Genomic DNA, 19,036 nt, shown 5'->3' with positions numbered 1-19,036 from the left:
TTGTATTGGTGATACTCGGATGTAAACAACAGCATGGATTGCACTGATAATGTACTACTGAATACTTTGTTCTTCTAATTTATCCTGTGTAAACCACGGAAAAAGTGTGGAAGCTGCTAAATCATATAGAGAAGGACTTAGTAAGCAGGAAAGAGTGCAATATTTTGACAAACTAAAGTTAATAGGTGGTTAACTTAACTAGATATTAGCCTGATATTTCACCTACCTGACGGGAAATAAGAACAAACACAAATGTTGTCAAGATTCTTGCCCTGGAAATCTTGGTTCAGTTTGGCCAACAACGCCTTTTGTTCCATTTTTTTCCCAGTCCGACCGATCAGTACAGCCCAAAACATGACAATAATTGACCATTTTCAGCAGCAAAATATGTGACTTTCGTTCGGTTTAGTGGCATTGTTTACATCCAGTGCCGCCAATATGCCCAGTTGATGACGTGTTGTGAAAACACTCTATACTCTAATTACAAGTACCTTATTTTTGGAATCTGATTACGTAATCCAGATTACATGTTTATTTACATCTAAAGACAGCACAAGAGAACAAAGTGTAGGTTTCTTCACTTTTTATTTAAATTATTCTTCAGGTTGACTACATTAATACATATATAAGGTTTTGCATCAGATAGGAATGTAACACCAGTTTCTTCCAAAGTTGCAAAATGTGGCTTGATGAAGCCATTCACATAAATGTGACCTATGCTAAAACGTGCAGGGTAAAATGACAGTACTGATTACAAACCAAAGAATGTTTACTGGCCATTTTTTTTATTAATCACACCAAAATGATGCCATGGCCTGTCAGTAGTTCATGTATTTAACACTGACCAAGGATTCTGGGAGATTCAGAGTTTTTTGATGGCTTTAAATGCAAGGATTCTTGTTGATACTTAAACAACAAAATGAATTTGCTGTTAAAATGTCTTCTTTTCCCTTATAGCCCAACAGGTTAACTGGAAAGACAGTTACAAATAAACATACAGTACTAATCACGTAGGCACTGCCCACTTACTGACAAAAGCACTAATAAAACAATAGACAAATTAAGAAAATGAACACAAAAGGGGCATGGCACATTTAAATGACATAATAGTTCAGTGGGTGCATTTCAGGATCGTTTAAAACAATGGATCTATAAATGAAATGTTATTGTTCTGAACATAGTGCTTTCATACTCTGCTTAAACTCCTTCATTCAATATCCAAAAGGCATTGTAGTTTTACACTAGCCCAGTCTGAGCACTGCTGCTGACAAGTCACTGAAACTTAAGAAAACTGAACAGGAGGAAAGTTGCTATCAAAGCAAACATCCAGATGCAAAGAAAGACAAGCTAAACAAATAAAAACAACAGCCTGTCCTTTTTCCGATTCACTGGACCTCTGACTATGTAATACTGCTGACTTCATTAAATATTTTAAATTTGGAGAATATACTTTGATATGGCTTAGCTACAGAGTGAAAGAAGAATTGGTGAATCCCAAATAAGTTTGCATAAAAAATAGTGCCAACACAACCTAAAATAATTTACCATATATCTCATTATTATTTGTTCATTTCAGTTAAACCAATTTAATCCTTTTTTTTAAGATTTACACATCAAAAAAACAATTTTCAAGATTTTTTATTAATTTTTTAATTTAAAAATTGGGGTGGCGATATTCTCAATTGTCGTTAAAATAATTGTAATTTATTTTTCCTTTTTTTATTCTCAGGCAAAATATGACCCAAACATTTCTTCGTGAGATTCACCTGTAAATACAAATATTACCACAATGTGCATAATCTAAATAACATTTCTCTTGGAGGAAACTGAATTCATGATCCTCTGGTCACAACAGATTGGTCTACTAAAAAAGTAGCTTCTACAGTACTGATTTTTTTAGGCAGTGTGAGCATGAGATTTCCTGCTCCTAAGCCCAGTGTACAAACATGCAAAAACACCTGTATCAATATCAACATCCGTCCTATGAAACCACCAGTTATCCAACACTTCATTACAGTCTGCACCGTACTTTTAAAGCACAGCTTTGTTAGAGGAGCTTTTATTGCCATACTTTTCAGTTGTAGTATTAACACTGATTAAGATTAATGGACAGAGTGATATGATCTGACCTTTCCTCACTATCTGATAACAGACAGCTATCAAAGCTGCCGCGGGTTCAGGTGGTTCATCTGGAGTCTCGGTTTAAACTCCTGATCTTAAGGAGATGTTAGGACGTGATCGACCCATTGACGATATATGTAAGGGATTTGAGATAAACAGACAACACAAAGGTGATACACGGGTGACTACATGAAATGGAAAGGAGCAGCCCTTCGGATCACTTGATGTCTGACTGTCCCTTTATGTTCGTTTGATGTCCATTGAGCTCTTTCTTTCGGTGTGTGGTAGACCCCTATGTTTCTGAATCGATTCTATGAGCTGAATGAAAAGAGAATTTTTCATTACATCGGCTTTTAATTAATATGGGTCTTTTTGACCCATACAGCAACATTTTTTTTTTCTGGCTTAAATATATGCTAAATTTTGTAAATGGTAAAGCTCAATAAAATATTACTGAATATTACTAACATTAAATTCACATAAAGTAAAGGCAAGAAAACACATTTTCAATCTCATATTAAAATTATTAAATAAAATAGGTAAAAATACAATTTTAAAATATTATAATCAAATAATTACAAAAATATTAAAAATGGCCAAAAATATATTTGTAGAAAACAATAAGTAAATATTTTTAAACTATACAGTCAAAAGTTTTTTTTTTTTAAGAAGTCTCTTCTCCTCACCAAACCTGCATTTATTTGATCCAAAATACAGCAAAAGCAGTAATATTGTGAAATATTTTTACTTTTTTAAAATAATTGCTTTCCATTTGAATCTATTTTAAAATGTAATTTATTCTTGTGATCAATGCTAAATTTTCAGCATCATTACTCTTTAATGATCCTTCCAAAATCATTTTAATATGCTGATTTGCTGTTCAAGAAACATTTTATTATTATCATCAATATTTAAAACAGTTAAGTACATTTTATTCAGGATTCTTTGCTAAATAGAAAGATCCAAAGATCAGCATTTATCTGAAATAAAAGGCTTTCATAACATTATGAACTATACCATTCAAAATCTTGCATTAGAAATTTTTTAAGGTTTTACTTAAACCTTAAAAAAAATTATACTCGGCTGTTTTTAAAATTATAATAATAGTAAATGTTTTTTGAGCAGCAAAGCAGAATATTAGAATGATTTCTGAAGGATCATGTGACTGGAGTAATGATGCTAAAAATTTAGCTTTGAAATCACAGAAATAAATTACATTTTAAAATACATTCAAATAGAAAACAGTTATTTTAAATAGTAAAAAATGTTTCAAATTTGTATTGTTTTTGCTGTACCCTGAAACAAATAAATGCAGGCTTTGTGTGCAGAAGAGACTTCTTAAAATGCTGTCCAAAATTTTTTGACTGGTAGTGTATTTTTGCTTTGTTTTTTTGTATATAAAAATGACATTCCCAGCTTGTTTCTGCAGTACTCACATTGTTTAGGTATCCTAAGAGGCTCTGTGTCTCCAGACAAGACTTGGTGCATGGCTCCTCTGAACTGGTACAGCAGCTTTAGGCTCTTTTCCTCTCCAACACAGGGGTCATAAAACCCTGGCAAGCCAGCCTGATTAACATGAGACAGAACTAATTAATGTAAAGCACCTGGCAGGGGTTTAAACAGCTCATTGATGTAAAGCGCCGGTTGATGTTTGCGTGTCTAACCTTTGATGCTTCGGTAAGAATGAGTTTAGAGTCTTTCACTAAGCACTGAAGCGGGACGGTCACATCAATGACCTTCGCTCTCTCCCGTTTCTGACTATTGTCAGACACGAATTTACCATACCAGGCATTTAGAATGAGGAGACCTAGAATAAAAACACATAAATCACATCACATAAAACATTGTGTTTGTAGTATTTCCACTCGTCGATTGAAGATTTTCCGTTTTTTGAGAAAAAGTGCACATAAACGTTTTGGTGCTGTCCATAGAGCTTAGGTTTTATGTGAAATGTATGAAAAAGCAAACAAAAAAGTGCATCTGCATTTCACAAACCCATTTTAGATTCCTCAGCATCGATAATTCTCTTCACGGACTCTTGCATCAGCAAAACCTGAAAACCAAAGAAACAGTAAAGCAAGAAAACAACATATCTGCCCTGATAAATGGCTGTTTGTGTTGGCAAGAGGGAGCTAGTCATTGTTGTCTATGTATTTATTTTACTCACAGCAGCTTCAGCCTCTTGCTTCCTGCGAGCAATTTCTGAAGCAGAATCCTCCTTCTGTTTCTCCAACTCCCTGTAAACAACCAAACAGTCAGGGCCCTTCATCACAGAAACTGAGGTAACGGAAAGACAGGGGTTTGAGGAAAATGGGCGGTTTCAGTGCAGTAATTATGGATAATAACTCACTGTTCCTTCTGGGATCGTACATAAGGCATAATAATAAGCTTCTGGACAGCTAAGTAGATGGCCAGTGGGCCCACAGTGGCATAAAACACAGCGCTGGGTAAAATCTGGTCGGTCAGGTGAATAGGAAAGAGGTAGGTTTGACTAGCTCTGTTCAACCTGTAGAGAGAAGAAAATGACCGTCATAAATAGACCACCCACGAGCAGCCCGAGTTGGTTAGACTGCCGTTCTGCTGAGCAGTGCTTATTGTGGTTAAGCTCAAGTTAGTGCTAACCTGATTTTGAGGGAGACTCCTTGGGGTACACCAATGCTGACTGTTGCAGCCAGAACACTGTGGCGACTGATCTTACGCTCTGCACCATATTCAACCACTGTGCCAAAGAAGCCAGTCCTGTTGAATACAAAGACAATGAACCATCAGGTTAGATGTAAGAATGTTTTACCAATATAAAACTAGGGCTGGGCAATGCATTGAATATTTACTTTTTTTTTCATTTAAGATTAAACATTATAAACTTAGCAAAGATTTTAAAGTACTTTTCAATTTCAAGTTTCAAAGTACTTGTCTGTTTCAACTAGGGCTGCAACGATTCTTTGATTCTATCCGAGTATGTGATTTAAAAAAAATCCCCGATTGCATTTTGCCCATGTCGAGTAATAGGCAAAATACCGGAAATGGCACATTCCACATATTAAGCCTATTTAAAAGTCATAATAAAGCATAATTCTATAAAGACTTCACAAACGCTACAACTCAATTAAATATATGTGATGCAGGTTTAATATATGCGCTTTAATTATTTACATTTATGTAAATGCTGCTACACAAACTGTGATTTACATGTGTGGAGCATCTCAGACTCCATCTCTGCATGTTGTTGTGAGTTTGGGTTTATTACACCGTTCATCTGAGAACGCAACATGCGCTATTTCATCAGATTTGCAAGGTAAATCTATAAACCTATGCAAACACAGGAGAATTCATCAGTATCTTTCTCAGTATGCTAACTGTTCATCATGATTTCAAAATAAAAGTTAAAAAAATAAAAAGAGTTTTGATGTCCACATATTCAAGAAATCACAGTGGCTGTAGCTTTTATATCATACAGAAATGGCCAAATATTAAAGAATAAGTGGACATTTGAATTAAATGTTGTTTAGTCAATATTAAAGATGGATTAGATTGCAGTAAAGTGTAAAAACAATCATAAATAATAATTAATGCGTAATGCTCTATTGTTTATAATACATTATGTATTTTAACAGTTTTGTTTAATAACACTGTATGATTACTTGCTTCTGATACTTTAATTATTATTGCCTATATATGTATTTAAATAATTTTAAAGGCTATTGTTCACTTAGGTCTATTTTTAATACTACAAAAAATGTATTATAATTATCAGAATACTCAATTAAACATCTGAATAATCGACAGATTACTCGATTACAAAAATAATCGTTAGTGACAGCCCACTTATTCAACAATTTAGCTAATTAAAAGTGTTTGTTGTATTTTACAAGCTTTAAAACTTTGTATATAAAGGTAGATTATATTTATTACTTATAGTTTATTACTTATTGTTTTATCGGTGCATACAGATAAAGTGATTAAATATAGCTGCTTATGAATTACTAAAAAAACAGTGTCTAGATTTGTACTTTTTTTTTTTTTTTGCTTTCAACATTAATGCACTTGTCAAAAACTATGGTCCTCTCATTAGAAAAAAAATGAGAATGAGAAAGAATGTTTTTAATCAAAGGAATTAATTACATTAAAATATATTCAAACAGAACATAGTTTAAACCGTAATAATATTCCACAATATTACCATTTTTACTCTAGCTTTGATCAGGTAAATGCAGCCTTGGTGAGCATAAGAGACTTCTTTCAAAAGCATTACAAAATTTTACATAAACCAGCATTTTGAATGGTAATGTATATAGACTGCATCTATATTGTAAGATGTAAGTAAAATACATACTTGATGGAGCCTTTGACCTTAGTCTGGTCTTCATCCTGGAATTTGTACTGATAGCTCATCATCAGGTAGGAATGAGGAACACCCAGCTGAGAATCAGAAATAAGAACAGATGGATTGCATTCTTAATGCGTTAACTTTGCTGTGAATGAAACACAGTACCATTATCAGTGTACCCCTGCAAAGACTTCACCTGCAGGGCCAGGGTGAAGTGGCTTGTTTTGGTGTCCCTGACGATGCTGGTGGTCATGGCAGACTGGCTTCCCCAGCGCCACTGCAGGTAGCCCATTGTGTTCTGGTCCAGGTGACGGGCCATCATTGTAGTGGCACTGGGCCGCACGCCACGTGAGGAGAACTGCAGTCCCCATTGGGCGGTCACAAAGCTACACGACACAAAATTCATATGAAATTCACAGAAATGAGAAACAAATCAGACTTGTAATACACAGATGGACACCTACCAGCGTGCAGTTACATTACGGAACACTTTCATCCCAAATAAAGGTCCTCTAATGTCCCCCGCACCAAACTCCAGCTTAAGACAAACAAACAAGAACATCAGAACCAGATTACAACAAAAAAAAGGAGGTGTGTTGGAAAAACTCTCACCTCTCCCCAGCCTCTTGCTGAGGTTACACGCCTCACACAAAGGTTAATATTTCCTCCCCCATTTCCATTATGTGTAGACAGAGATCCAGAGAGAACAGCTGTATCTGAAGTGGTTAGGGGCGCCTGACAAACATAAACACGCATGATTACAGAACACAAGGGAACATGGAAGCCCATTTCTGCCACTGAATAAAAAATGAAAAAGCTCATCTCACAATTCTTTTTTTTTTCTTGCAATTGCACGTTTATATCTCGCAATTCTGACTTCTTTTCTCAGAATTGTGAGATATGAGAAAGTCAGATATAAACATGCAATTCTGACTTTATCCTTGAAATTGCAAGTTTGTATCAAGCAATTCTGACTTTATAACTCACACTCAAAAAAAAAAAAAAAAGTTTAAGCTCTTTACATTTTTTTTTTTATTCTGTGGCAGATTTGGGCTTGCATAAGGGAGATCACACACACTGTACAAACACGCTGACCTCAATGGATTGGGAAATATGCATTCTGTTGATCTCAATGTGGGGAAAACCTCCTCCTGGTACATCCTCAAAGTCCTCCTCATATCGGTCGAAGAGGTCTGTTGCATCTATGCCAACACTTATTGTCCCCTAAATGAAATCAGGAAAAATTAGTAAAATACCATTTAGACCAATTCTGTGACATGAAATGTGATGTTACAGGATTTCTGCAATTTTTAAAATAAAATTGAACACATTTTTTTTTTTCTTCTCAGACTTGCACATAAAATTAAGACTGTATTATCGTACAGTACAAACCCTTAAGTTATGATGTGTTTTTACAGACCAATTTGGAAGCCAGAATCACCCTGGTTCCCTTGGAAAAACCCCCAAAAGATTTTTTTATCATGACTATCTTAACAAATGAACAAGACTTGAATTTTGAAGCCTGAATATAATTGTCAGAAGTAAAAAGCTACGGTAAAACAAACTACACCACAGTTGCATGACTTCAACAGCACCACTATTAAGCTTCCAACAATTTTAGTTAAATTCTTGAAAGTTTGAGTTAGAAGAGTTTGAGAGTGCAATTAAAACACAATGGGGCTGTGAAAGTGGACTAGGGAGTAAATGAGACTTCCTGTTCAGCATGATGATGTTTAATGTCCCAGACAGCCTCTGAAGTCCCATTTAGCCACTTGTTAGTAACCTCCTTTTCAAGATAAATAAAAGCTTAAACACACACACACACACACACACAAGGTGATTGGGTTTTTTGATGTTGCAGAACAAAATGTAAAAATATCTTGAGCTTAATATAAGTTATTTTTAGGATTTTATCCAAAAACCTGATCAAAAAAACTCACTAACCTTGTAACAATGGAACAGGAAGGACTAAAACTAATCTGCTAAAACACTCCTGCAGTACTCTTTCGATCACCAGTAAATCATAAGAAATCACTTCTCATAAATGTGCGGTATACACTGACATCAAACTGCTCTGAATATTATATTTAATTAAATCACAGTCTTCTGAAGTTTAATAATCAAATTAGACTATCATAATTCCATTTTTTTCTGTTCACAAAATTAAGACATTTTAAAATGATAATAAACACTTTTGTTATACCATTTAAAATATTTAACATATTTTATGGCTTTAAATTTGCTCAAATTGAATCTAAGAATTTTTAAAGACCTTGCATTACAAACTTTCTTGTTAAATTACACTGTGAAAACTGGATACGCAGGTATCCAAGAAGAGAAAAAAACAGAAAACCAATCAAGAAAACCTGTCCTCAAATTTTGTCCTCAAACAATCAACGTCAGCAATAAAGCAGAGATTTGACTGATACTATCTGGCCTCTAGACAAACTGGCATATTAAATCTTTGAAGCACAACAAAACTGAGAGGTTCAGTGAAATAAAACTGCATTTTAGGAAATAAAAACCAGTCGTGTCATTATCTCCCGCTGTCATTCAGGTCTGGAATGTCCACCTTAGGGTTTGTTCTCTGCTGGAGTCTCCTCTCATCTCTCTCCCTCTGCAAACGTTCATATTCCTCCCTGATCTCTGCAGGGGTTCTCTTCCTCTCCACCACCTAAAGATATCAGGGATCAAGCAAGCAGACGTGACATTGGGATGACATGCACCACAGCAACACACAGCAATGCAAATAATAGTTACAATAAACAGTCAATGTGGAAAATCCAAACTAACCTCCCAACCTTCCACCTCCAGGCCTTTCTTCCCAAATATGTCATAAATGGCTCGGGATTGTGGGTCACTGAGAACTATGCAGAGGTCAAATAAAAAATATATATTTTATTATTTAGCCTTCAAATAGCAATCACTATGTTTCAAATGACACACTATACATTATGCACTTGGATAGATTAGATTAGATGAGATTAGATTAGACAGCCAGTTTGTCGACCACTGAGTGCATGAAAAATGGTAAACAATATAGCATAAGTATGTGAACTGGGACACATCTACAGTTCCAAAGATAGTTTATCTGTTTTACAAATATGACCCCAAGTCTGTATTTTGTATTATTTGTCACAACCCAAAATTATTCCAAATCTGCATGGCTTTATTCATAGTTAACATGAACTTTATTTGTATGGAAGAGCTACATAAATATATATATTTTTAACCCTGTAAAGCCTGACAAATTAAAATTATGGTAAGATTAATTGAAAACAGAAGTGTTTATTGAACCTTTAGACAAAATATAAGAAACAAAGAGGCATACGTGTTTTATATCAGGCTTTTTTAGCTCATAGTATGATAAAGTGAGAATGTGGAGCTCATATACAAGAAAGGGAAAAAAAAACACCTCAATTTCATTCAGAGGTCCAAACTGAGCAAAAATATGGGCCAAAATATAAGATCTGCCAATATAATATTACAATGGAATACAATTACATTCGACAAATGTACAATAAATGTTCCTCAAAAGACTTTCATATCATATTTGAGACTTTTAACCTGATTTTTCTAAAAATTATGTATTGATAATAAAGTAAACCTTGCTTCTGTCCAATGTTGTAATTTAGAGACCTCAGAGATTCACATATATTAAATATGACTTGGGTTTACAGAGTTAAAAAAAAACAGCATAAAATGGAAATAACATGGGAAAGGAAAATAATGACAGACCTTTGATGTTTGGATGTGCTATTCCTCTAATCTGTGTACTGAAAATGTTCATATTAGTACTAAGGACTAAATATAATAATTACCCTCATATGCCTGGTGTACATAAGTGAAGAGTTGTTCAGCCTGCCTCTTTAGCTCAGGGTCTCTGTGCTTGTCAGGGTGGTAAAGCATACAAAGACGCCTGTACGACGACTTCAACTCTTCTTGAGTAGCCTGTGATAGATAAAATAGATAAATACATGACAAACCTAAAGACTGATAGATATATTGCATATTATGAAGCAGAATCAACATAATCTGAATATTTAAATTAATTGGTTCGGTCACACCTTGATAGCAGGCCTCCGATTGGCTGTCCTGCTCAGGTAAGACTGTACGTTGGCGCGCTTTTGCTTTTAAACCCAAACGCCAACATTTCCGTTACATCCTCAGAGTTTGAGGCTCATTGGAAATACCGGTCGAACACAAGAGCGAACAGAAGTGTTTATTATGGTAGGTATAACCATTACTATACATTAAATGGTTTTATTTAACTAATGTTTATTGGGTTAATAGAGTACTGTTTTTTTAACCGTTAATATTAAGTGAATAGGTTCTGAGATAAGCTGTAGTCATACGCATTTTACGTATGTACGTGCAAAATATCAATAAACATCACGCAGATGGCTGATATAAATGCAATATTAACACTGACAAATACTGCTAGAAAGCTGTCCAAGCATAAAACGTCAGATCAAAGAGTACAAACCCAATGTAACCGGCATCTAGTATGCAATGACAGCTATATGAATCTCTGTTACAGGACAGTATCACCTATTGACAGAAATTGCATGGCTCTCTATATTCTCTGCAGAGCTCGACAATGCAAAATAATTATGGTCCTCTTAGAATCGCATCCACTTCCTTACCTCCTTCCTGACATTGAGCAGCGAGTAATAATCTTCGTTATCTACTTCCAATTCATTTTCCAAGGCAGCCGCCATGTTCCCAGTGTCCCAAATCCCATCCCACCGATTCCTACTACGGCAAAGGCCTTTCTCATGAATATTAATTACGCAACGTGACATTCGGCAAGTACACCAATCTGATTTGTTAAAAGACTGACGTTGAAGGTGGGCGTTTGTGATCTGACGAATCCTGCTTTAGCGAAGGCTTGGCTCGTGAATATTAAATGACTCACGTCAGCAAACGCTTCCACCGCTTAGCGAGTTGACGTCAGAACGACGCAATGAATATTAATGAGCTAGACCTTCGCCATAGTCAATCCGACAATTCGCCTACAGCTGAGGCTCAGGATTTATATGTTCTCCTGCCACCGTGTGTTCTGGAGAGAGTTATTTAATATTTAAATTTTACTTCTTTAGAAAGATTCCTGGATGAAAAAAAGTCTTATTTAAATAGGTAAAACAATCATTTTGGATTAACGTTTATTAATATTATTTTTTTGCTCTATAAAATTGCTCATTTGTATTCATTAACTATTAATCCAACAGCCTTAGTCGAAGTTTAAAGACTTTGGATCACATTTTTTCCCCCACCGCTATTAACCACATTTTGCCCTAATTTTAAACGACTAAGGCGTGTGTGTTTTTTAATCTATGCTATCTTTCAATATTGTAATAATAATATGGCATGCATAATAATTATAATTTATTTTATGATTCTGTTGTTCAAATAACATTCGCAGTAATAACTACATGCTGTGTTGTTGTGCGTGATTTAGTTTAATTTGGCAAAACGGCAGACCGACTCTTTTAATGCTCAGTCTGTTTGTGGTCGGAGAGTGGAGCTGTTCTTTCAGCACCACCGTCTCCTTCAGCACCCACGAGTGGACAGCGCTCAAGAACTCATAAACGATCTTGGAGCCTCCACGCACGACCTGAAACATCTTTCCCAGATGTTTTTTTTTTTGTGTGTGTGTGTTGCGTCACTGCTGTCTTGCAACACAACCTTTTAGAATAAAACCGTCATCGTCTCCATGCTTAAGTCCATGTCATTCTGGTTTCACAATCGTCTTCAGCACGAGTGGCAGATTAACGATTCTAACATGGCTGTTAACATCTAATTATATGACACAGTGGGGCATGTTATTAGTACTTAGACTGCTGGACACGTATCTCGATTAGCAGCTGTATAAAATAGTTTTTTACTGTCACGGCGCTCGGTGGGCAGAGCGGATATGGGTGTCTACCAAGCATGAATTCGTAAACATTCGTCGTATAGATTAAAAAAATAATCCACAGATTCTGTTTTTCATGTATGCATATTACAGTCCTAAGGTTTTCCCCTAAATCTGATCCACAAAAGCTTATTGGTCGCTGCATTGTAAAGGTGTCTCCTGAATAAAAGCAATTCACCAATGGCGTGGAAGAGATGGATAAAAGGGGGATATGGATTTCGCAAATTCATGAAGCATCACCGAAAACACCATTGTCATTTATGGCACTTTGCGGCCAATAGCTAACGCGTATTCACGGACGCGCCTCCCGCCTCTCGCCCCCTCCTCTAGCCGCGTCCTCGCCGTGAACGCGCGTGGTACCCCCCCGGTCGCTAGGAGGAGGAGGAGGAGGAGGATGTGGCGCGCGGAGGGGAAATGGCTGCCGAAAACAAGCCGGAAGGTAAGAGAGAAATAACAAGATTATTATTTTTCGTTTCGCAGCTTTCTCAGCGCTAAGCTCCAGATGATGAAGGTCAGGATAGGGATGCGCGGCGGAGAAAGTCAGTGACATTTTCGCTCAGCTTGTGTTTGTCACGAAATGGCAAAAAAGCTGAAGCGCTGATGGGATTAGCCATCTCTGAGACGGCTATTAAAATAACGGGAACGGAGTTAGGTAATCACGGGTTACGTTCATTACGCGACTCCTTTCATCTGAAAGCACACAGAGGTTTTTCAAAGTCACACGCATCCAAGTCGAGCCGAGCCACAGCCTTCGTTAGATGAGGAGAAACATGTTTTTCTCCTAACTGAGACGCGCACATGAGCGCATCAGACGAAATGAACGCGTGAAATGACTCGCGTATGGTTTAGAGTGGGATTCCTCCACACCGCATCCACGTTCCCCGTGGGCTGACAAACAAGCGAGCTCCGTGAAGTCAAACGCGGTCAACTACTTCATTTTTCTTTCGCATTGAACAGGGCGACGCTTTTAACTCCGAAAGCGATAAATGCAGATTTATGGTGATGCTCTAAAACGTGATTGATTTCTTTCCACCCCCACCAGAACCCCCCTTATAGTGACTGAACCCACCGACAGCTGCTCGATATGCTTCAGTCTCGTGTGGAATATTTTCCCAGAACTGTGACTGTTTGGCCGCTGCTGTTTTGAAGCTGTCAGCAGTTATTTTCTTAGATAATAACACATTTAAACTGGATTGGAAAGGACACCGGGAAAATTGAAGCGGAATTTTAATGAGGCAGCAAAATGAAAGGTACGTCTCTCCTCTTTGCTAAAGCGATGCTCGGCAACTGAAACCAAGTTTATGCTCTCGCTGTTCGCCAGAATTGGATTCGAATGTAATTAGGACTTAATTTTTCTCTATATGGTTGTAATATAAAGTTCACTCTCTTTGCATCAACGGAGTGCGTCACGTATATCATTCTTTGAGGATGCTTTTAATGTTTCCCTAACGTCTTATTGATATTTTTTCAGACTAAAATGTATGTCTTTTTAAAAATTTAATATAACGAATTTGACGGTAGATGTAAATAATTCAGATCACATTTAAGATTCACAAGACGCTCCCTCGCCTTCAAAATTCCTCGCATTCTGTTTACTTTGATCCCTTTTAGAAAACGTAATTTTTTTTTCTAAAGGGGCCAGATTAGTTGTCAAACATTAGTTTGATTCCAAAGCATCCTGGGAAGAAAATGCTGATTGTTCAGTAATGTTGGGGAAATTAGGTCTGGAATTGCTTAAAATAACAACCATGAGTTTGTCAACATTGAATTATTTATTCAACAATTTTTTTCCTCTAAATCAAGGCAGTCAAGAAAGTTTTGGTCCTAACAGCCACAGGGTGGTGCTATTGAGCTGTGCAAATCAATACCCCCCTTCAAACCCCCCAACACACATATATATATACACACACACACATTGGAACTAAGAGTGATAACTAAGCTTGCCTATTAAAGAATTCCATCAAAGTGACGAAGTTGCCCTCTGTGATTTGGGCGAGCTCACAGAGTGTCTTGTGTGGGACCGTAGCGTGCATGTGTGCCGTATAGAATTATCTTCTAGAAAGTATTAATTACACACTCCTTCGGATCTATAGACTTTAGCACGGTTGTGTTTCCCGGTTGTTGGTGGATACTTTTACATTTGCTGAGAGATGACCTGGCCAGAAAAAGGTAGTACCTTTTCTTTATGCTTCATGTATGCACGTCTAGTCAGGTAACGCTTTGCTCTTGCTCTACTTCTTAGAAAGAAAAATGTGTCATAATGGAACGTAAGTTTGGGGACAGAAGGATTCTAGGCTATTTTTACCCATTTGAGCTGCCACGGAACAGGAGAAAACATTGCCTCTTTTGACCTGTACGGCCTAAAAGTGTGTCACGCATTTGTATCTGACAGTCTTTGCTCTTGCCAGCTTCCTGGATCACTTCTATTCTCTTCCTCCACACAGGAAGCATATCCTCCAGTGGTTCTTGCCAACACGATGATGGCAGCTTACATACACGGATGTGCTCCTCTTACTACCCCTTCAGCTTTTAGATGTTTTCAAAATTGTGTTCTGGAATATTTCTTTGGCTAGAAAGTGCATGATAGTCTCTTTCTCCATGGTTCTTTTGTATTTTACTCTCACATACATGCTTTCGTTCACCTGTATTGCCGGCGAGAACCTCAGGCTGTTTAAACTGTACATATTTGGTTGCTCATCAAATCTCATTTTCTCTAATTTATCAGAAAGTTAAATTTTACTTAAAAATTAAGCTCCTGGGTCTTTCTGATCTGTTTGGCGATGCATTAAAAATACAATTGATACTACTGGGTTGTGTAGACTTTATCTAGCATCTGTGAAGTTTTGCCTGGCTAAATGAACACTGCAAGCAGTGTTTTCAGTGTTTTACACTTTCTATCAGAGAAGAAGTTTCTTTTGACTCAATAGACCCTTTCTAGATTATTGATTGCATGGATTGATTAGCCAACTAGAAGGAGAGGGCGCAATGTGTCCAGTTAACCAGAGCTTCCAGTACTAAATCCTTGGCCATCACTGTTAAAGAGTCGATATTAAAATGAACAGCTATGTTTACCAATGTTTAGGCGACTACAGGGAGAAATTAAAGTGTTGGATGGTTTAGCTGTTCAGATTTCTGTTCCAGTAATTTGCATGCTTTTATATCTCGCTGTATGTGTTGCGTACAGCACCAGACTTAAACTTTACTTAAAGGGATAGTACACAATAAAATAAAAATTATTTACTCAAATAGAAATAGGTTGGGTAAGTGTTGACAATATTAATTTTTGGATGAACTATCAGTTTAATGAGCAGTAGGTTTGTTCTTAGTTTTAATGCTAAAAGCATGTTTATTTCCTGCCAACTGCATTTAAAGAATCCAGTAAGCCAGAGAAATTAGTAGAACCTCATCATGTGGTATGATTCAACGTGTAGATTTAGCTCCTCGCCAGCCTAGTTGATTGCACACCTACGTACACATCTTGTATGCAATACATGGATGCTGGAAAGATGGATGCTCCTTTAGACTCGCAGATGCAAGTGTGATGGCAGCTATTTTTCTTGCACTTAAAATAAACCTGACCTTTTGACCTCCAGTGCATGAACGAGTCAGTCGGGGCAGGGCAAAAGTTTATCGCAACATCACAATCGTAATGCGCCGGGGTCATTCAGAAGGCGGGAATGAAAGCAATTAATGACCTCTGCATGAATAGAAAGTAGAGGGCTTTGTATTTTTGTACCCACAGAGCTTGTCCCCTCACTGTTCCCTCCCCCACTGTGTCCCCTGTAGGACTGAAGAAAATACGTAATCCGGATCGAATGTACAGAACCGCCGTCGGTTACACCGGCCACGTTCCTCCTAAGAGTGTCAGCGATGACACAGACAACAACAGTAAGAGAGCTGGCTTCCTTTTCCACTGCATCCCTCAAAACATGACAATGTTATGAAATGCTGTTCATCTTCTCTGCCCATTCGTTTACATACTGTATAACCTCATTCTCGCAGCTGGTATAGTTCATCAAGAGTGTTTTTATAGCATTACCAGAACCCAAACCAGAGAAAGATCGAATTATTACGAGACTTCAGAGTCTCCAGAGCGTATGATCTAAAACCTTGCTTTCAGCACAATAATGCTTGTTTTCCTGGTGTGTTTACCAGGTTCAAGAGCTTAGCAAATTCTATCAGAGCAATTTGTAATAAGCCAACGTTCAGCTAGCAGGTGACTTTTAGCGCAGGGAGAGGCTGTTCTTGGTAGATCAGCTTAAAAAAAGGCCAGCGTCTCATTTTCATTCAGCTCCATTACAGATGATGTTTATTCATGCATGGCCACGCCGCTCTGGAACGAGCAGCATATTTTTGGAAGCAGCAGCTCGTTGTCATGGCTAATCAACGCACGGCGCTCTTTGAGCGGAGCCCAGGCGTTGGCTTGCGTGGGTGTGGATGAGGGTGTGTTCACCTCCCGATTCCCCATTGGAGAGTTCTTGTGCTTTGCTCTCTCTCCAGCTGTTCTCGGTGATTTCACTAAGGTTGTTTCGAGAGACACTCACTTAATGAAGACACTCCGACATGGACACTAAGTGGCAGGAGTTCTGCTGCCCAGTTGTTGCAGGCTAACAGCGTAATTAGCGGCTGGAGGGACACACGTCTCAGCCGTCTATAGTCATGGCAGCAACTTTCAGGCTCTTTGGTAATCCATTGATTAGGCTACATGTTGATTTTCAAATGAAACAGGCCGTTGGTTCTTATTACGCAGGAGCAGACGTTGCTTGTGAGCCTTGAATCCCTGGACGTGTCAGAATGTGAGGATAAAAGGAGATCCAGTTCAGACGGCCCTCTTCATGGACCCCATTTCAGCCTGATTCTTTTGCTTTGTTGAGCCAAGAAAAGCTTTGGGAGCCAACTGGGACAGAACCAGAATGTCGAAGTGAGCTAATTGGGAGGAATCCTGGTCTGCCGTTCCTCTCCTTCCCCCCTCTCGTCTTCCCTAGTGTCCAGCGTAGCCTTTTTTACTCCACCAGTGGAAATCCCCTGATGAGCTACACCCACTTATTAAGGCAGCCACATTGCACATCATCCAGTCTCTTTAGAATATGCATAGATGTGCTGTTTTATTTTTCTCTCTTTTTTTTGGCCTGTGTGTGTTCAGTTTATGAGTGTTGTGCTATCAGATGAATTTGCAGATTTTTGTGTCATGCTGTTGCATATTTTCTGGGACGAGAGTCACTAGACAAGAAGCATTTAGCCTCGGGAGACCAAGGGAGAATCATCCCTTGACTTACTTCAATGCAAGGATGACAGTGCATTAATTTGCCTCCTTGTCACAAACGCAGTATCCCATATCTTCAGTGTTTTATCAGCCAAGGCTTATTTTCAAAAAAACACCCTAGCAATTAAGAGAGAAGTTGCTGCCGTACAGATCTTTTAAATTGGCCAAGATAAAATTTAATTGAGATCCTGCAAATAATGAGAGGTTTTGTTCGTGTTGCACAGATGCAAACAGTTGACTGAACCGCTCTACCAAAGAAGAGAGCAGAGAGAGAGATTCTAGTCTCCTGGGACGGCCAGACACGAAAGTGAGGTTATCGCAGAATCGCCCTCCTGTCTTGGAGGAGTTTGAACTCTTTGCTTGTGTAACATCTCTTGCTATCAAAACAGTTGGCGGTAATTGTGCCAAGCGCTAGCGTGACGGGCGTCCGGTGACGCTTCACTTGGCGGAGGCTTATGTCACTCTTCATAACAATCATGCCTCATCTGTGCGTGCCAGCGCGCATTCGGTTTTCTCGTCTGAGGGAGTAAGTCACGACTGAGCCAGTGCAGCATAGCTTCCTTTTAGGTCCAGCTGGTGGAGCTGACCTTCTTGTTTTTGGAGACCTGCGACAAATTACCAATCCTGTCTCTCACTTTCAATGTATTTTTGGCTTAGGTACTCACACTGTGTAAAATGTCTTTTGTGTACCGTGATGTTATTAACACAAAGATGAGGTTATTATGAGTGCTCTAAAGACTCATGTTTCAAACAAGAAGCTATTGAAGAGCATAGTGATGATAATATGCAATTTTTTTTTACTGTGATGATTGAGAGAGAGAGCTTGGCTAGGCCAGAAAACAGGACCAAATTGTTTGCCAGAACTCTAAAGTGCATTTTGTATGCATAGCTCAACTCTTTATCCATTTGTATTCATACGCTCATTTGCATGATTGAGTCCATGTGTATTTGAGCATTCTCATATCCTCTGTCTTGTTTATGTCTCTGAATGCCTTTGGTAGTCAGTGTTGCATGGATTTGCATGTTGGTTTTATGCGTCCAGGTGTAAGACAATGGTTCAAGCTGGTGTTTGCCTATTTGTGTTCTGTTTATAGGACCTGCTTGTGTTTTATAATTCATGTCAGAAGCATATGTTTTGTTATCACTTCATTTATATTATGCCTCAGAATGTCAGGGTGTTAGAGTGTATTATGTATATTTGCATATTATCTAGTCAATATTTAGATTGCATTTTTGTACACTGCACAGTAATTTTTAAAGCAAACCTATTCGATGTCAATGTTCACAGTCAGTGACTATTTGTAGATGTCAAGTATGTTTTTAAGATTTATCAGTGAAATATTGTAATGGTATTATTGAAATAATGCCGTATTATTTGGGTATGCAAATTGTTATTCTTTTTTCAAAT

General features: G+C 37.7%; 2 protein-coding genes across 10 annotated transcripts in view; one reads left to right on the top strand and one right to left on the bottom strand.

Annotated features, from left to right (window-relative positions):
* Positions 1–576: 576 nt before the first annotated feature.
* LOC127172792 (dnaJ homolog subfamily C member 11) lies at positions 577–11,232 on the bottom strand. The gene is made up of 16 exons (XM_051122196.1): positions 11,095–11,232; positions 10,270–10,399; positions 9,242–9,315; positions 9,021–9,122; positions 7,544–7,672; positions 7,061–7,183; positions 6,913–6,986; positions 6,645–6,834; positions 6,455–6,540; positions 4,744–4,860; positions 4,472–4,627; positions 4,289–4,358; positions 4,117–4,174; positions 3,786–3,928; positions 3,558–3,687; positions 577–2,439 (listed from the first exon to the last, which is right to left on the bottom strand). Exons 1-16 carry the CDS (start codon positions 11,167–11,169, stop codon positions 2,414–2,416), a joined length of 1,683 nt encoding a protein of 560 aa, XP_050978153.1. The 5' UTR covers positions 11,170–11,232; the 3' UTR covers positions 577–2,413.
* camta1b (calmodulin binding transcription activator 1b) overlaps positions 10,505–19,036 on the top strand; it is a 381,970-nt gene continuing 373,438 nt past the window's right edge. For 6 of the 9 annotated variants that reach the window (XM_051122192.1, XM_051122194.1, XM_051122188.1 and 3 more), the window contains exons 1-2: positions 12,728–12,804; positions 16,152–16,253. In XM_051122192.1, the coding sequence (XP_050978149.1) occupies positions 12,780–12,804; positions 16,152–16,253 (127 nt within the window). In that variant the 5' untranslated portion in view covers positions 12,728–12,779. Of the gene's footprint in view, positions 10,679–12,727; positions 12,805–13,230; positions 13,616–16,151; positions 16,254–19,036 lie in introns of those variants that run through there. The other 3 variants (XM_051122195.1, XM_051122190.1, XM_051122191.1) reach the window with 3 other exon arrangements.

The sequence above is a fragment of the Labeo rohita genome, chromosome 11 (assembly GCF_022985175.1).
Source record: "Labeo rohita strain BAU-BD-2019 chromosome 11, IGBB_LRoh.1.0, whole genome shotgun sequence".
In the NCBI taxonomy this organism is placed as follows: Eukaryota; Metazoa; Chordata; class Actinopteri; order Cypriniformes; family Cyprinidae; genus Labeo; species Labeo rohita.
Note: the sequence above shows the minus strand (reverse complement) of the source record. Positions and strands in the feature narration are given on the sequence as shown.